The sequence below is a fragment of the Nymphalis io genome, chromosome 10, assembly GCF_905147045.1.
Source record: "Nymphalis io chromosome 10, ilAglIoxx1.1, whole genome shotgun sequence".
NCBI lineage: Eukaryota > Metazoa > Arthropoda > Insecta > Lepidoptera > Nymphalidae > Nymphalis > Nymphalis io.
In genome coordinates this window covers 10,787,291-10,803,315 of record NC_065897.1, presented here as the reverse complement: position 1 = coordinate 10,803,315, position 16,025 = coordinate 10,787,291, and the positions used below count along the sequence as shown (strand labels likewise).

Below are 16,025 nucleotides of genomic sequence, written 5' to 3'. Positions count from 1 at the left end.
AATTTTATATAAAAAATTCAAATTATACAATATATAGAACTTTATATTGAAAATATCTTATCACGAGAATTCCTTTATCATGGCGCTTGAATGCTCGGACCGAACCAACAAAACTGGAACAGGTTTTTTTTTTATTATTACTTACTTGTAATGCTGACCTTTTCACATTAATTCTGAGGCCATACGCGCGCGTTTTTAATAAAGGTCTTCTCGTGTGACTTTTTTATTATATATTTATTACCATATAATTAATTATTAATACGATAAAAAGTATTAATAATTAATTCATTCTTTAAAAATCATCTCGTTAAAGTTGATAATTCTAATGAATGTGTTTTTCATGTACGATTACAATTTCAAGCATTAAAATAAATAATCTTTTTATTTTGTAATTATTTTATAGATATATGAAATACTTCTACCTACCTATAATAATACTATTACAATAAGGCACGTACGCAGTTAAGATTGTATACCTTTAAAAACAAACTGCTCCTACACAAATTATATATAAAGTAATAGTTTTCGCCCGCATGTTAGATCGCCCCTGTGTTCGATAAACAAAAATTGCCTATATTCTTCCTTGTGCTTAAAGCTTGGTTCTTACTAAATTGCATCAAATTAAGTCAAAGGTTTACCTGTGAAAGCGTAGCACACAGACAGTTATTTTCGCATTTATAATATTAAGTATATATAATACATATATACATATAACATTATGTATAGTATTGGTAATAATTATAGCAACTGAAATGTCCAGCTGCTGGGATTGTCTGCTAAGGAGAAAGTTTTGGAGCTAATTGTACGCTGAATATGTGACGTATATACAGATGTGACTGAAATTCGACAAGTTGTGCAGGTTTCATAAAAATATTTTACTTTACCGCTGCGCTTTTGAATTATAAACACAAATAACGCACAAGTAAATTAAGTGCTTGTATAAATTACAACCAGAAATCATCATAAGATAAACGTGTCATTTTAACTGGACTGAATTATTATAATATTATAAGACAAAGTAGAAAAGAGAAGTGGGAACACGCCGTGTCTCTCTGTTTGTATGTCTTAACTACTACTACGGTTTTGACCAATGGATGGAGTGATTTATGAGGAAGGCATAGGTGTATTATTCATTAACCTTCACCTCAAAAAGGGAGAGGAGGCCTTTAGCCCAGCAGTGGGACATTCACAGGCTGTTACGGTACGGTGAATCATTAACGTTTTTTGTAAATTATCTGTAATATGACGATTTTAAAAGATGTCGAAAATATCTTGCCGACTTACTTAGGAGCTTTACTGACGTTCACCACGAAAACCACATTGAGTTATATGTATAATATTAATATATAAACTTTTGTGTACTCTTATTTAACCCGTAGGAAGCCGAAACTACTAGCTATTTTATTATAATTTATATTTCATTTGTTGTAATTTATTTAATGTAAGTCTTATGACTTCATAAGATGGTTCAAAGTTATACCAAGTTCAGTTCAGTCGTATGCTTAATGTTAATATATTTTTTTCTATTATCGTTCATTAATGGTTTGTATTTAAAGGTGCGACCTGATAATATGGTTAGCATATAGACATTCTACGTTAACAAACGTGTTTTATCAGACAACGTCATAAGCGCCAAACAAACCAATTGATAAGAACTATGAATAAGGCGAACTAATCATTTTTGTGCAACAGTTTCGGGTTGACCTATTCATTATTATGCAGCAGTTAGTGGCATGTGCAGGAGATAAGATAAGAATGGAAACATTAAAATGAACTTATTATTGACAATTGTTATCAAAGTTATCTTTATCTGCTTATAACCTGCGTGCCACGCTGTGATTATCGTAATTGTCATAACAATTAATAATCGCTGTTTAAATATTGCATATAATTTACTCAATAACACAATTTACTAAGAAGTAGCCATGACAGGTCCTATATATCCGGCTTATTTAATTAAGACACACGTGAATTACATAGCAGGACTGGTAAAAAAATTATGTAATTGTAATTTTCGTAGTTAACTATTCAATAATAAGCCAAGGCTTAGATATGTAACTGCGTTATAATAAGATGTACCATGCATTATGCGTAAAATTATTCGTCTTATATTTATTGACGTAGATAACACGCATTGCGATTGTAAACATGAAAATACAACGATATGATATGGTTGGTACTACAAATCTAAGACCTTTTAACACCTGACAGATTTATTAGAATAGGCATGTGGGTTAAAAATTTACGTTACATATAATATTCGATTCTTAAGAGATATCGATATCACATTTTAACGAGTTGAACTAATTGAATCGATTACATTATAAAAAATATATTCTACGAACCTACACTACACTACTCTACCTCTATAAATATTTTATTAAATTCTATTAAACTAATTGCTCGAAATTAAAAGCCGAGATGGCCCTGTGGTAAGAACGCGTGAATCTTAACCGATGATCGTGGGTTCAAACCCGGGCAAGCACCACTGAATTTTCATGTGCTTAATTTGTGATTATAATTCATCTCGTGCTTTACGGTGAAGGAAAACATCGTGAGGAAACCTGCATGTGTCTAATTTCACTGAAGTTCTGCCACATGTGAATTCTACCAACCCGCATTGGAGCAGCGTGGTGGAATAAGCTCCAAACCTTCTCCTCAAAAAAGAGGAGAGGAGGCCTTTAGCCCAGCAGTGGGATATTCACAGGCTGTTACGGTTACGGTACGGTAATTGCTCGAACTAATCATGTAGATTGCAAAGTATTAATTAGTAATAATACTATAAAAAATAAAAATTACTAAAAAAAATAAAAAAAAATTGTTAAATTTTGGTAATGAGTAAAATTGTTTTAATTATCGAGTTTTTTTGATAGAAGTATTCGTATAAAGAAGAGTAAACCTTCTAAAAACGGCATTAACAGTTCTATTACTCATAGAATGTCTCGAATAATATGTAAACCATAAAAAGCTTGTAAATTGTTCAGGTTCCACTATATATTTGAATTTTCTTATCAATTAATCGTATAAGCATGAATTTTAGTAGCAGCACTACGGTAAGGTTCGGCTATATCATTGAAATAACGTCAAACAAAATTATAATGTAGTTAAATTGCTTGGTTTTGTTTGAATAGTTCAAAAATAATGATTATGAATGTTTTTTCGGGTGAAGTGTGTTTCGCTTGCACAAGTTATTGCGGCATAAACAAGGATAATCCCTAAAAGATATTCCTTAGATGTCTGACGCTTGTTACAGCTAACAGGTATTGGAAGCATTGCAAGCGAATTTATTCGTTGGCAATATCTTATGCGTGCTGCCATCTATCGGGCAATAGTTTTCGGGGGGTAACACCGACTTGTATGCCGTGGCGGCAAACGGAATGACGTTTGCTATGCTACTTCTTTATGTGTGCGTCGAACGTATCTATTTACTTCATTGCTGATATATATTACATATATGTAATAATAATAATAAAAATAATTTATATATTTTATTGATGAAACTAAATTTTTACTCAATATTGATTTATTGGTATTCTTTTCATCAGATTCACTTCTCATTACCCTGGTAATGGTGACATAACGGCCATGTATTTTTTAACAACTCCCATGATAATCGATACCATACCAGCGTTAGCATTAATTAAAAATTCTGTATATGACTTGACTAACGTACTCACAGTTCATACACAAACTTGTTAACAACATACGTAATTTATGTGGCTATTAATAGGTATTTCATACACAATTGAAACGAATCGAACCTTTATTAGTATTCAACGGTGCGCTATAATATAATCACGACAATGTCAAGAATTCAATTTCCGTATATAAACGTGGACTACATATATCTTTTAAGAAAAACTACACATAACCATATTAAGCGTATGTGTACGCGAGTAATTAATTTGTTACCATATTAGAACATTCATTGTGGTTGTATTCATTGGAAAATTATCGCTTCTGCGATTCATATTTAAAATATCACGTTTGCAATGACTTTGAATTATCTTAGTATAAAAAAAAATAGATTTCCGTGATTGCATTCAGTAATGTGTAGATATGATAAGTTCATACCCGATACATTTTCAAGTTCAAATGGTAGGGTCGTGCTTTTTTTTTAAATTGGAATGCTATTTTATTAATCTTGAATCTGTGTATTTTTTTTTATTAGAATGCTATTTTATTAATCTTAGATCTTAAGGATTATTTTTTAAATCTTGTTTAGAGGACGATCAGATAAAAAATGTGTCTTCTTTTCAATGTCAAATCAATGATGTCAAAAAAAGAGAAATCAAAATTAACTAAACACGTATTATGCAACATTTATATGAAATACCGTTAATCCGTAAATATCCACCTACTAGTTCTTTTTTTGAGGAGGTTTTGAGCTTATTCCACCATTCTGCGCCAATGTGTTGTGGGGGATACGCATGGGGCAGAATTTCATCCGACACATGCTGGTTACCTCGCGATGGTCTCCTTATAAATAGAGGCACATGAAACTCAATCAACTCAATGGTGCTTACTCGGATTTGAACCCATAATCCTCGTATCTTTCTATCCCTTGGGTCAAGTCGGCGTTCTAGAATCTTAACAGCTTAAAATTAATAAATCGTTTGTAGATTTTAAGATGTTTCACGAGTTCATTAAGCGTTAAACAATGGCTTATTATAAAAAAAGGAATAAAAGTGTATGTAATTATCTCGTCTTTAATAATTATCTAATATAGAGAAGCACTTGACCACGATGACCCTGTGTTGTTATATGATAAAATTAGTAAATACGCAAGAAATATGTGTGCCATTTACATGTTTAAATTTGACATTAACTATATAATACACACTATAAAGAATCTGAATCTATTATAGTAATGTATTGTATGTGTCTAAAGTATAATGTAATGTAATTTTTATTATACTATGTGTAACAGTGTATATATATATCATATACAATTTATTCAATTACATTTAAACTATTTAATTATTCCAACTTTCTGATAATTAATTAGCAAACCATATATTGCTTTACCAATTTGTATTTTAACAAATGTATGTTCACTGAGTGGCTATTTGTTACAATCGGTTTGGAGTTTCATAATTAAATATATTTATGTATTCCACCAACCCGCATTGGAGCAGCGTGGTGGAATAAGCTCCAAACCTTCTCCTCAAAAAGAGGAGAGGAGGCCTTTAGCCCAGCAGTGGGACATTCACAGGCTGTTACTTTTACTTTTATTCTTAATTGCAATCTAATAACTAAAATTTACATAAAGAACTTTCGCAATGTATTTGGCCGTGATCAGCTGACTATTAGCTCATCATCACGGCGGATGTAGCTCGATCAAAACTTTAAAAATAAAATAATTATCTGTTTAAAAAACTTCAAATATAATATGAGCCTATAAAAAAATCACCTTTTTTCACCGTTAGAAGAAGAAATACCACCTTATTTCGTCTTCAAATTTAAATGGGACCAAACAAAAAAAAATCCCTAATATAAATAAAGGAGTTCTGCGGTAAGGTGACAAACACAAAAAAAAAAAAACCGAATTGAGAACCTACTTTTTAAAGACGGTTAAATAAACAGGTATTATCGCAGTTATAATTAAATATATACGACCTTACTTATTGCCGTTGATTACCGATAGTTTAGTTGAAGATTGATTTCTCCCTATCTGTCATTATTGATTTGACATTCGAAAGAAGACACGGCATTGCTTAACCAAACGCCCGCTAAGCAACGTTTATACGTAAGGCTGAATAGATTAGTACGTTTAACATTTTTTAATTATTAAATTATAGCAACAATTTACATAAACCTAAGATGTATTTGAATGAATATCATCTATGTTTCCGAAGTAAACATTGTCGGAAATTCTTGTATCACAATTTTTTGTAACAAATGATCACGATACTCATAACCTGGTTTGATTCGTGCTCATTAGTGCCACGACGTCTGTATGTATTTCACGTTCGCAATCAGTTGCTACTTTCAAAACATTTGCCTTGTTTTACGGAAACATGAGGTTCGAGGTTGCTTAATATCCGAATATCCGTGATGGTCGACAGAAACAATATTCATTGTATTTTTTAACTTTGCCATTGCTATTGTAAAAAAATCGATTTATATTATTATTATAATCACCGAATTTTTTTTTTTTTTTTATAGAATAGGAAGGCGGACGAGCATATGGGCCACCTGATGGTAAGTGGTCACCAACGCTCTTAGACATTGGCATTGTAAGAAATGTCAACCATCGCTTACATATCCAATGCGCCACCAACCTTGGGAACTAAGATTTTATGTCCCTTGTGCCTGTAATTACACTGGCTCACTCACCCTTCAAACCGGAACACAACAATATCAAGTATTGCTGTTTTGCGGTAGAATATCTGATGAGTGGGTGGTACCTACCCAGACGAGCTTGCACAAAGCCCTACCACCAGTCACAAAGCCCTACCACCAGTGTTTTAAACCTTATGCAGATAAAATATGTACAATTAAAAAAAATAAGTTCCTCAATTAAGTTACTTTTAAAACTTTGTATTGTTATATTTAGGCTTGAAGGTTATGAGTAATTATAGGCATAAGAGATATCAAATCTTAGATCCCATGAATTACGTTATAAGAAGTGGTTCGCATAATTGTTTGTAGTACCTGTATCTACGTCTAAAGTCACTGTCGATCAAACATAAACTAAAAATAAAAATCTAAGAAGCAATATAATTTGTGATTATAATTCATCTCGTGCTTAACGGTGAAGGAAAACATCATGAGGAAACCTGCATGTGCTTAATTTCATTGAAATTCTGCCACATGTGTATTCTACCAACCCGCATTGGAGCAGCGTGGTGGAATAAGCTCCACAACCTTCTCCTCAAAAGGGAGAGGAGGCCTTAGCCCAGCAGTGGGACATTAACAGGCTGTTACTGTAAGAAGCAATAACTCAATGATTAATTTGAAATAGTTATGAATTAAGTATTTACTTGGTAGGGCTTTTTTCAAGCCCGTCTTGGTACTATTGTATTCCGGTTGGAAGAATGAGTGAGCCAGTGTTACTACAGACACAAGGGACGTAACATCTTAGTTCCCAAGGTTAGTGGCGCATTGGCGATGTAAGGAATAGTTAACATTGCCTACAGCGCCAATGTCTATTGACGTTGGTCTTACTTACCCTCGGCCTATTTGCCCGTCCGTCTATATTATAAAAATAACTCTTTTCGGTATTTTATATTCGTATTTTAAATTAGTGGTAATGACAACTACTGGCAACACAGTTCGTTGCTCGTTACGAGTGCGTATGAGTGCGGATCCGTATGTTCTAATGAGTTTAAGTGAGCCACTGGAGCAATCAGGCTGAGAAGTTTACATCGTTGAGAAAATAATTGAAAAAAAAATTCCGATTATTATATCCATTCGTGACTTTGCGCTCTAATACTTCTCTTTTTTTAAGTTAATTTATAATATTATTGATAATTTATTGTTTTTTTTAATGAGTAAAAAAAGAATCCCCCCAAATAATGTATTTTCATACGGTTCGGAATCCGCCAAAGCGGAGATAGAGAGATGTGGAAAAACTATAGCCCATTATTGGCTATTTACGAATTATAACTCTCCTCTCTGTCCATCTCCGGTTGTATTTCAAATAAGCAAAGACAAAACAGTTCAGTACCGTTTTCTCCTCTGTTTGTCAACCGATATTCTTATTTTTAATTAGGTATTTATTGAAAATTTAGTGTTATCAATAATAAGAATGTAATAAGGATTATTCCTAAAATGTTCAGTAATGATTACGGTCGCAGTTGCCAAACACTATTACGATATACAACTAAAAATATAAATTATATTAAACCTTTGTTGTTTATACGCAATGCTTTAAAATCACGACCCATGACGGTTCAGTGAACCTTAGTACACTACAATTTAGTTCAAGTATGTGATTTAGTACGTTATATAACAAAAAGTACTTAATTTTAAAACACAAAGACATTAATACTTGTAATACTTTAGCTTATCTATATGTAGTGCGAAAAATTAACACAGTATTTGTATAAAAAACAAATATAACTTGGTGGGTATTTGTATATAATTGTTTCTACAATTATAATTCAGTCGTTAGATAATTTTAATGATGTTGTTACAGTATAATAATTCCCTATTTAAACTTCTTATGTCTAAACGTAGAATACTCTGCTTAAAACATTATATTGTAATGTTATACATCAACAATCTACCTATTTAACGCATGATGAATTAATTAGATCGGATCGTACCGTTCTTGTAACAAGACTATGTCTAAAAAAACCGATGGTTTTATGTATTAATGTCGTTCAATGGGTGATTAGTTATACTATGTTTCTTCTGTCTAATGTTAAAGGAATCATGATTAACTAAACATCCTCTAAGCAACGTTTATAAGTAAGACCGCTAAAAATCGCGTAGTCTACATTCGATAACATCGATCTTCGAGTAAGTATCTATGTACCGTTGAATAAATATTTAATATATTGTTTTTCTTATGTTTCAGATACCTATCGATAGACATGGAAAATCAAGATCGTTAAATCTTCGCAGTATTTATTCAAATGAGCCTCCCAAAATCAGAACCCTACAGTACAGTGATCTTAAAAATAGAGAAAATTCAGAAAAAAATCTATCTTCAGAAACTAAAGCAAATAATGAATTAAAAGAAAAGTTATACTTTAAACCTTATACATCATTAATACCCAAAATGAGTTTCAGTACTGATAAGGTGGTTGAAAAAAATCCGCGTATTTTAGACTTGAGAGAAAAGTTAAATGAAATATCCAGAAAGCAAGAGCGTAACGTTGACAAAATGACTAAAGGGCTCATTAACGATATAACTCAACATTTGGTTGATGATAAAGATGGAGATGAATCTGGACCGTATAGTTTGTTATTTGATCTTCAAACAAATCCTTCAACATCTTCGAAGCAAATGAGGCCAGATTCGTGGAGCTCAAAGGGATTAGATGAATGCTTTGAATCGAATTCTCAAAACTCAAGCAGAATTACCAGTTTGGCTAATAAAAGCTTGGAAAGATTACCGAATGTTCTAAATTTTGATGATAAGCCAATGAAGGAATTTGAATACTCATGTGAAAAAGAATTTAATTTTCTTCCTAAGAAACCGTTTTGCACTCAATCCAGGTCAGATCTATGCTTACAACTAAAATCTCATATACATTCTCGAACTTACGAAACGAATTTAAGTCCGAACGATAACTCATTAAGCAGAAATAACGAAGAAAATTCATTGGATGATAGCTTAGGCATTCTTACACCGGATCAAATGGACGATATATGTTATTTAGAAAACGCATTTTCCCCAACAGTTGAAGGGTTACCGATATTTTGTGATAGTAATGAGTACAAGACCTCTCCAGACAATGGAGATACCCCTTCTACTGATAGAACCGACAGTAACTCAGCAGCGTCTACCATACAAAATGATGGTTTTGAAAATATAAGTAAAAACTGCAACAAATTAAGAGAATCTTTTGCACCCATAGCAACTTTGGACGCTATGGACCCCATTATAAGTGAAGACGGTAATTTCAAAGCATTTTGTTTGTCCGTCGAAGAATCATCAGAGCAAGATAAGAATTCTGTTAAAGATGACATTAATTTATGTAAAGAAGACTGTGTATCTAACTTAGTCGAAGAAGAATTTTTACCATCCATTCACGGAAGCATTTTGGAGCCAGCTAGTTCCATTGCCGACACAACTGTTAATTTAGATATCCCTTTGGATTGTAAGCACGGAAATATTTTGGCATCAAATAGAATAGATCAAACTCCTTCGCCTGAGGATTTACCACTTGATAGTTCAGATTTGAATGGCGAAATTAGTACTTACTCACAGTTTTCTGCTTCCACTTTACATGATTCACAAACTTATTCAGACAGTAAAAATGATAAGTCTATGGAAACTTCGAAAGTATCTAATAGTTTTATAACAAGCATAACTAGTATTACTAGTTTAGATGGCTATCAAGGAGATGGAGAGATGTCAAGACCAGTCAGTAGAAGTGCCGACCATAATATTGGACCAAGGGAAGACGCTATTGAAATGGATTGGCAAAATGTACCTGTACCAAGAAGAGTTGATCCAATGACTGATTCCGATTTCTTTACGGAAAGCGACGCGGATGGTTTAGAAGAACACATGCAACGTGGCGATCGGAAAGCACAAGTTATTGATGGTGCTCTTTATGGTGGAAAAAACAAGAATGGAAATGCTCCTTTAATAGTTAATAGAAGTGAAGATTCTTGTATGGAATCAAGTGGGGTTTACACAGACTTTGAGAATCAGCGTGCCTCGCCTGTTTTCTTAAACGTTATTAATGACATGTCTCCAGATTCTACGACATCCACACATTCAGAATGTAGCCAAAAAAGTTCTGGATGTGGCAAGATTAAGACATGCTTTACGCCTGTAGAAGATGTATTAGAAAAACAAAATTCTGATATATCTCATGTTGTTGATGACGACGAAACCCCAAAAAATACAAGCAAAAGAAATTCTCTTAATAGCGTTAAAGATGTTAGGTGTATTGAAAAAGGCAAAGAGGAGAAAAGAAGTTTCACATTAAAGAAGTATAAAATGCCTAAGCGCGATGTACCTAGTAAATTAAAAACTATGTTGGCCAGTAGAAAGACTGAGGTAAATAATAGTGTACAGAATAGTCCAAAATCCGTGAAAAAGCCGGATAGACGCGATAATTTCTTAAAGAAGAACTCGATCGATACTAAAACCGATTACAAAACAAAATCGTTTAAAGATATAAAATCAAAAGTAGATTGTTCGTTCACATTACAACGGTCGCAAACTTCGTGCAGTGTTACCAGAATGCTAAGCTCAAAATCAACAAATAACAATACGAAGCCTAAAAGGTAATAATAATTATGTTACATTAATTCAATTTTTCAATGGCAATTACTGCCGCAAATTTCGTGGTCCTGGTTTCAAACCCGGGGACGGCCCGATAAAAAGTTAATGGATTTTCTTACGAAAAAATCTCAGTTGCATCCCGAAATCTGAAACAACATACTCCGACACTCCCGTGCCTCAGAAAACACGTAAAGCCGTTGGTCCTGTGCGTGAACTCATTTCAGTAATTTCGGATATGCATTGCATATTTGCGCACTATATGTCCTGCGTAGTAGGCTAGTCTCCCTTGATAATGGGCACCGTAGTCGAAATCGTTCAGGAATACATCCCACATCACATATTTGTAATATAATTTTGTTATAAATTCTAAATTCAGAACATACTAAATTAAAGATAGAAGTTTACTAAACATGTATATTGATTTCAGTCGCCATATACGAATGCGCATGGATCTAGGATCGGCCAATGGCAGTGGCAAAAGCAGCTTGCACAGTTCCCAAAGTGACATCAGCGCGACCAGCACTCCTTTGGGAAAGCACTCCAACAGCCGTTTCCCTTTGCTACGTAAGTTTATATTTAAAAGTAAATCTTATGCGCTTTTTCCATGATCAACATTTGAATTGAATATGTTAGAACATTTTAATACACGATTAGTCTCGAACAAGAAGCCTTTCTAGTTCATATAGTTCCGTTACTGTTGCGCGCCTGTTTTTCTAATAGAGCAAAATCGTAACAAGTAAAAATGTTTACTTTTTTATAATAAGGAACGTTATGGGTCTTTTCAAAAATCATAAATATTTCTAAATATTAGCAAAACCCACCTTTCATTATTATCCAACCATATAAAATTAAAGTATATTTCTTAGTTCTTTTATATAAAACTCATCGTCATTTATTTAAAGGGACTGACTTTTATATACACTATTAGTATTGATATAAAATAAAAAGTAACAACATGTGAATGTCCCAATAGCCAAGCAGGCTAAGGCCTCTTCACCTTTTTGAGAAGGTTTTGGAGCTTATTCCACCACGCTGCACTAATGTGGGTGGAATACACATGTGGCAGAATTTCAGTGAAATTAGACAAATGCAGGTTTCCTCACTATGTTTTCCTTCACCGTCAACCACGAGATGAATTATAAACAAAAATAAGGCACATGAAAATTCAGTTATGCTTGCCCGGGTTTGAACCTATGATCATCGGTTAAGATTCATTTTTCGTTCTAACCACTAGGCCATCGCTACTAAATAAAATTTTGGAATATAAAATTCAATATTAAAAGCTGTGATTAAATGACAATAGAATAATTTATTACCTAAAACAAAAACTTGGATTTATATATAGCACCTATATTGGAAGGAATGAAAGTTTTCATCTTTGCGCTACATGAAAACAAGTGTTTTGTGTTAACAAAAGCGTAATTTAAATAGCATTACAGTAATATATTATAAAATTTTTACTTCAAAAATACTACTAAATGTAAATTAGAAAATTTGAGACAATTAACATATTAGGTAGTTATGCAAAGAAAATTAAATTAAAAACATTGCATCGTTGAACCCACATTAAATTTCGAGTTTATAGATATTTATACACACAGTAATAACTTAAAAAAATAAATTTACTGGTGGTAGGGCTTTGTGCAAGCTCGTCTGGGTAGGTACCACCCACTCATCAGATATTCTACCGCAAAACAGCAATACTTGATATTGTTGTGTTCCGGTTTGAAGGGTGAGTGAGCCAGTGTGATTACAGGCACAAGGGACATAAAATCTTAGTTCCCAAGGTTGGTGGCGCATTGGCTATAAGCGATGGTTGACATTTCTTAGAATGCCAATGTCTAAGGGCGTTTGGTGACCACTTACCATCAGGTGGCCCATATGCTCGTCCACCTTCCTATTCTATAAAAAAAAAAAAAAATAACACTACCACACTCAAACACACAGCCTGCTAATTCTATGCTCACGAATTGCTTGTATTTATTAAGCTACTATGAGCTTTTATAGTAAGTGCAAAAAAAGGAAATTAATTTAACACTAAGGTCTTGATGGTGATACAAGCGGTTTTGCAATGTCACAATATCTAGTTATGGGAACCGTTTCCTTAACTGGAACTTTTCTTCATGCAAATTATGTTACCGATGCTCATTGTCTAAAAATTCATAAGTTCATATTTAGTACCACTAAAGTACCTTCCTATTTATATTTCGAGGCGTCAACAATTGAAAGTGAATTTTACTAATGTGTGCCTAACTATAGACGTTTTTATTTTATAATAGGAAAAAAACATGATTATTTACAAAATATTGTTAGTGTAAACAACTTTTATATATAATTAAATATTTAGTCGACTTTCCTGATACTCATAATAAAAGTGAATTAGAGGCACTGCTGTTTGTTTCCTTCAATCAGCTGGGCCTGCACAAATCAATGCAAAAGGTCGCTAGAGAAGCGACACGAGGAGGACCGCATGGCAACTGGCATTTCCTCTTGCCCGTCTAGCGATGTTACTGTAGTTGAGTTGGCTCGGCAGTCGCCGGTGAGACGCGAGCCGGCGCGCGCCGTCTGCGCCACACTGTCGCGGTCGTGACGTCATCGTACTACACGAAAAATCAATGGTTCCCCTCCGTCCCTAAGGTTAACCGCATACCGCATTTTTATCAAAGGAAAATGTGACCTATGCCAGTGAAGTGTTAAAAACTACAGTTCAATGTCAAATGAGCAGATAACGTATAGCAGTTCCACATGTGAACGGTTTTTTTTAATGTACCTGGTTTTGTGTGGTGTCATAATTTTAAGTCATAGAAAATATTTTAATTAAATAATTATCTAAATATTTACAAAAACACAAACGACAATAACTTTTCCGAAAGGTGATGTTTTTTAACGGACAAAATAATATGATAAATATACTTACATATATTTCTGCTTTCATAAAAATAGACATTTAATATTGTTACGTAAAGTTCGACAACGTAGTATTTAAATTAAATTAGTGTGTTTCAAGAAATATGCATCTAGACCACGTAATCGTTCTGACAGTAAAGTATCAACTCAGTTTTAAAACCGTCATTCATTTAATTTTTTCAACTCAAGAAACGACTGAATAAACAATAGCTTTGCGCTAAACAGAAATCATTTCAAGTCGACCTTAGAATTATATTATGTAGTAGAATTCCAAGTCTACAGTTAGTTCCGTTTGTTGTTTGTTGAGTAGCTTCACCGTAATTATTAGTATATTTATATAGTTACATCGTTTGTTGATTAAAAAAAAAAAAAAAAACAAAATTCATAAAAGTGAATGCACTCTACGTATTTACGCTTTGTTTCAAATAAAAAAAATAAACAATTAAAAAAGTGAATAATGTGAAAGTTCGTGTTGCATTGCATCGTAATAGATACCCAGAGTAAATATTAATTATTTTGTTTTTTATTCGACAAAGACAACATCAGTAAGTTTTTGATAAATTAATGTATAGAATGAAGAATGGTTGAACAGAAATAAAGAACGAAATATTAATTAATCGCTTAATATTTCTCGCTTGTGTCCCAATCATACTACAGGTTAATCAAAACTTCTATGCCTACCTTTCACTACAAGACTGACCGTGTAGATCAATCAACACGCAAAAGTAACTGGGAGGAGAAATTATGGCAATTTTTTCACCATACTAAGCTTATGTTACGCTATAATGATCAATTTAATTTGAAAATAGAAAAAACTTGGAAACTTTTCATAAAATGTTCAAATCAAAATAAGAGTACTATTACAGCATATAAATGCTACAAGATATTCAACACATTGATACTCGGCGTCTTATCACGAAAAGTTATCGATCATTAGATATAAAAGATCAACGGCTGAAGTACAATCATCCTTAGTTATAATGTTAATGTGATAGATGTTGTACATCTATCTTCTGTCGACCTTTCAAAGCAACACTTTATATAGTAGGTATAACAATGTAATGTATAAGAATACACTCGTGTTTAATTTAATTCTCGAGAGTACTTTATATGTAAATACAATAGTTCCTTGTAATATTAATAAGTATTGGCAAGTATTTTAAGGCTTGGTGATCGACTAATGCTGGTACTGGTGTAGGAACTGGAACTGCAGCGTTGATTAGCCATAAAGCCCGCGGCGTTGGTATAAAATGGTCTAATGGTCTAGCAAGCAATGTTCGCGAGTGAAATCCGCTGGAAGGCGATGCAGTGTAACGGGTTATTCTCGTCGATGGATTTGTTGACGAGCCGAGAAACGTTGACCCCGTCGGAAAGGCGAAATCAAATACACTGAACTATCAAACTGCTCAGTAAGGTTTAGTTCCTTTATCAGGTGTCAAACTTTTTGATAACGATTTACTATCTTTGGTGTTATCGGTGGAGTTAGAGGATGTTTTACTAGCTAATCTTTGGATCAGAATTTACAGCAGTTTGCCCTTCGTTAATATATATTATTAAAGTATAGAATAGACGTCTACCTACATTTATACATCATAATTTCATTGACAGGACTCTAAATTAATAAGTAACCGATAAAACTTTAATATGATACATAGTTGTCACCTTATTTTCAAACATAGCTACTGATTGTTTTAAGTACTATGCATGTATAAAACTGTAATATGAAAAATACTTCTCTATATTTTTTTATATAAAATTTTGAAATATCAAAACACAACCAAAATTTATTCCAACTATTTGCAATTTTATTCCATTAAATAATAATTACCTCTGTTAACAGAATAAGTCACGGTTACGGAATAAATATATAAATATTTGAACAATATAATCACTCATTCAATGAATAAATTCGATTTGTTGATATACAATTACAAGTTGATACAATTGCATAATAATTTAATGGGGGTAAAAGCCTACGTGACATAGCTCTCTATTGTTGTATAGTGGATTACTAGTTTGACCTGTATTACATTAAGGTGACATTATTTGTATTTGTTGCCCACGATGTATAGTTGGGCAATCTATTAAATAGATAACCCGTTTTCGAAATTTAACAAATCGACCGATTAAATATATTCCAAATCATTAATTCCCTTATAGCACTCTAACCAATTTTGATTTTCGAAAATAACGTGTAGAATTT

At 32.9% G+C, this 16,025-nt stretch overlaps 1 protein-coding gene across 1 annotated transcript in view; it reads left to right on the top strand.

The window, feature by feature from the left end:
• LOC126771097 (uncharacterized) overlaps positions 1–16,025 on the top strand; it is a 96,940-nt gene that overhangs the window by 12,665 nt on the left and 68,250 nt on the right. Inside the window, exons 2-3 of the mRNA XM_050490816.1 lie at positions 8,528–10,917; positions 11,343–11,479. Coding sequence (XP_050346773.1) covers positions 8,528–10,917; positions 11,343–11,479 — 2,527 coding nt within the window. The remainder of the gene's footprint in view (positions 1–8,527; positions 10,918–11,342; positions 11,480–16,025) is intronic.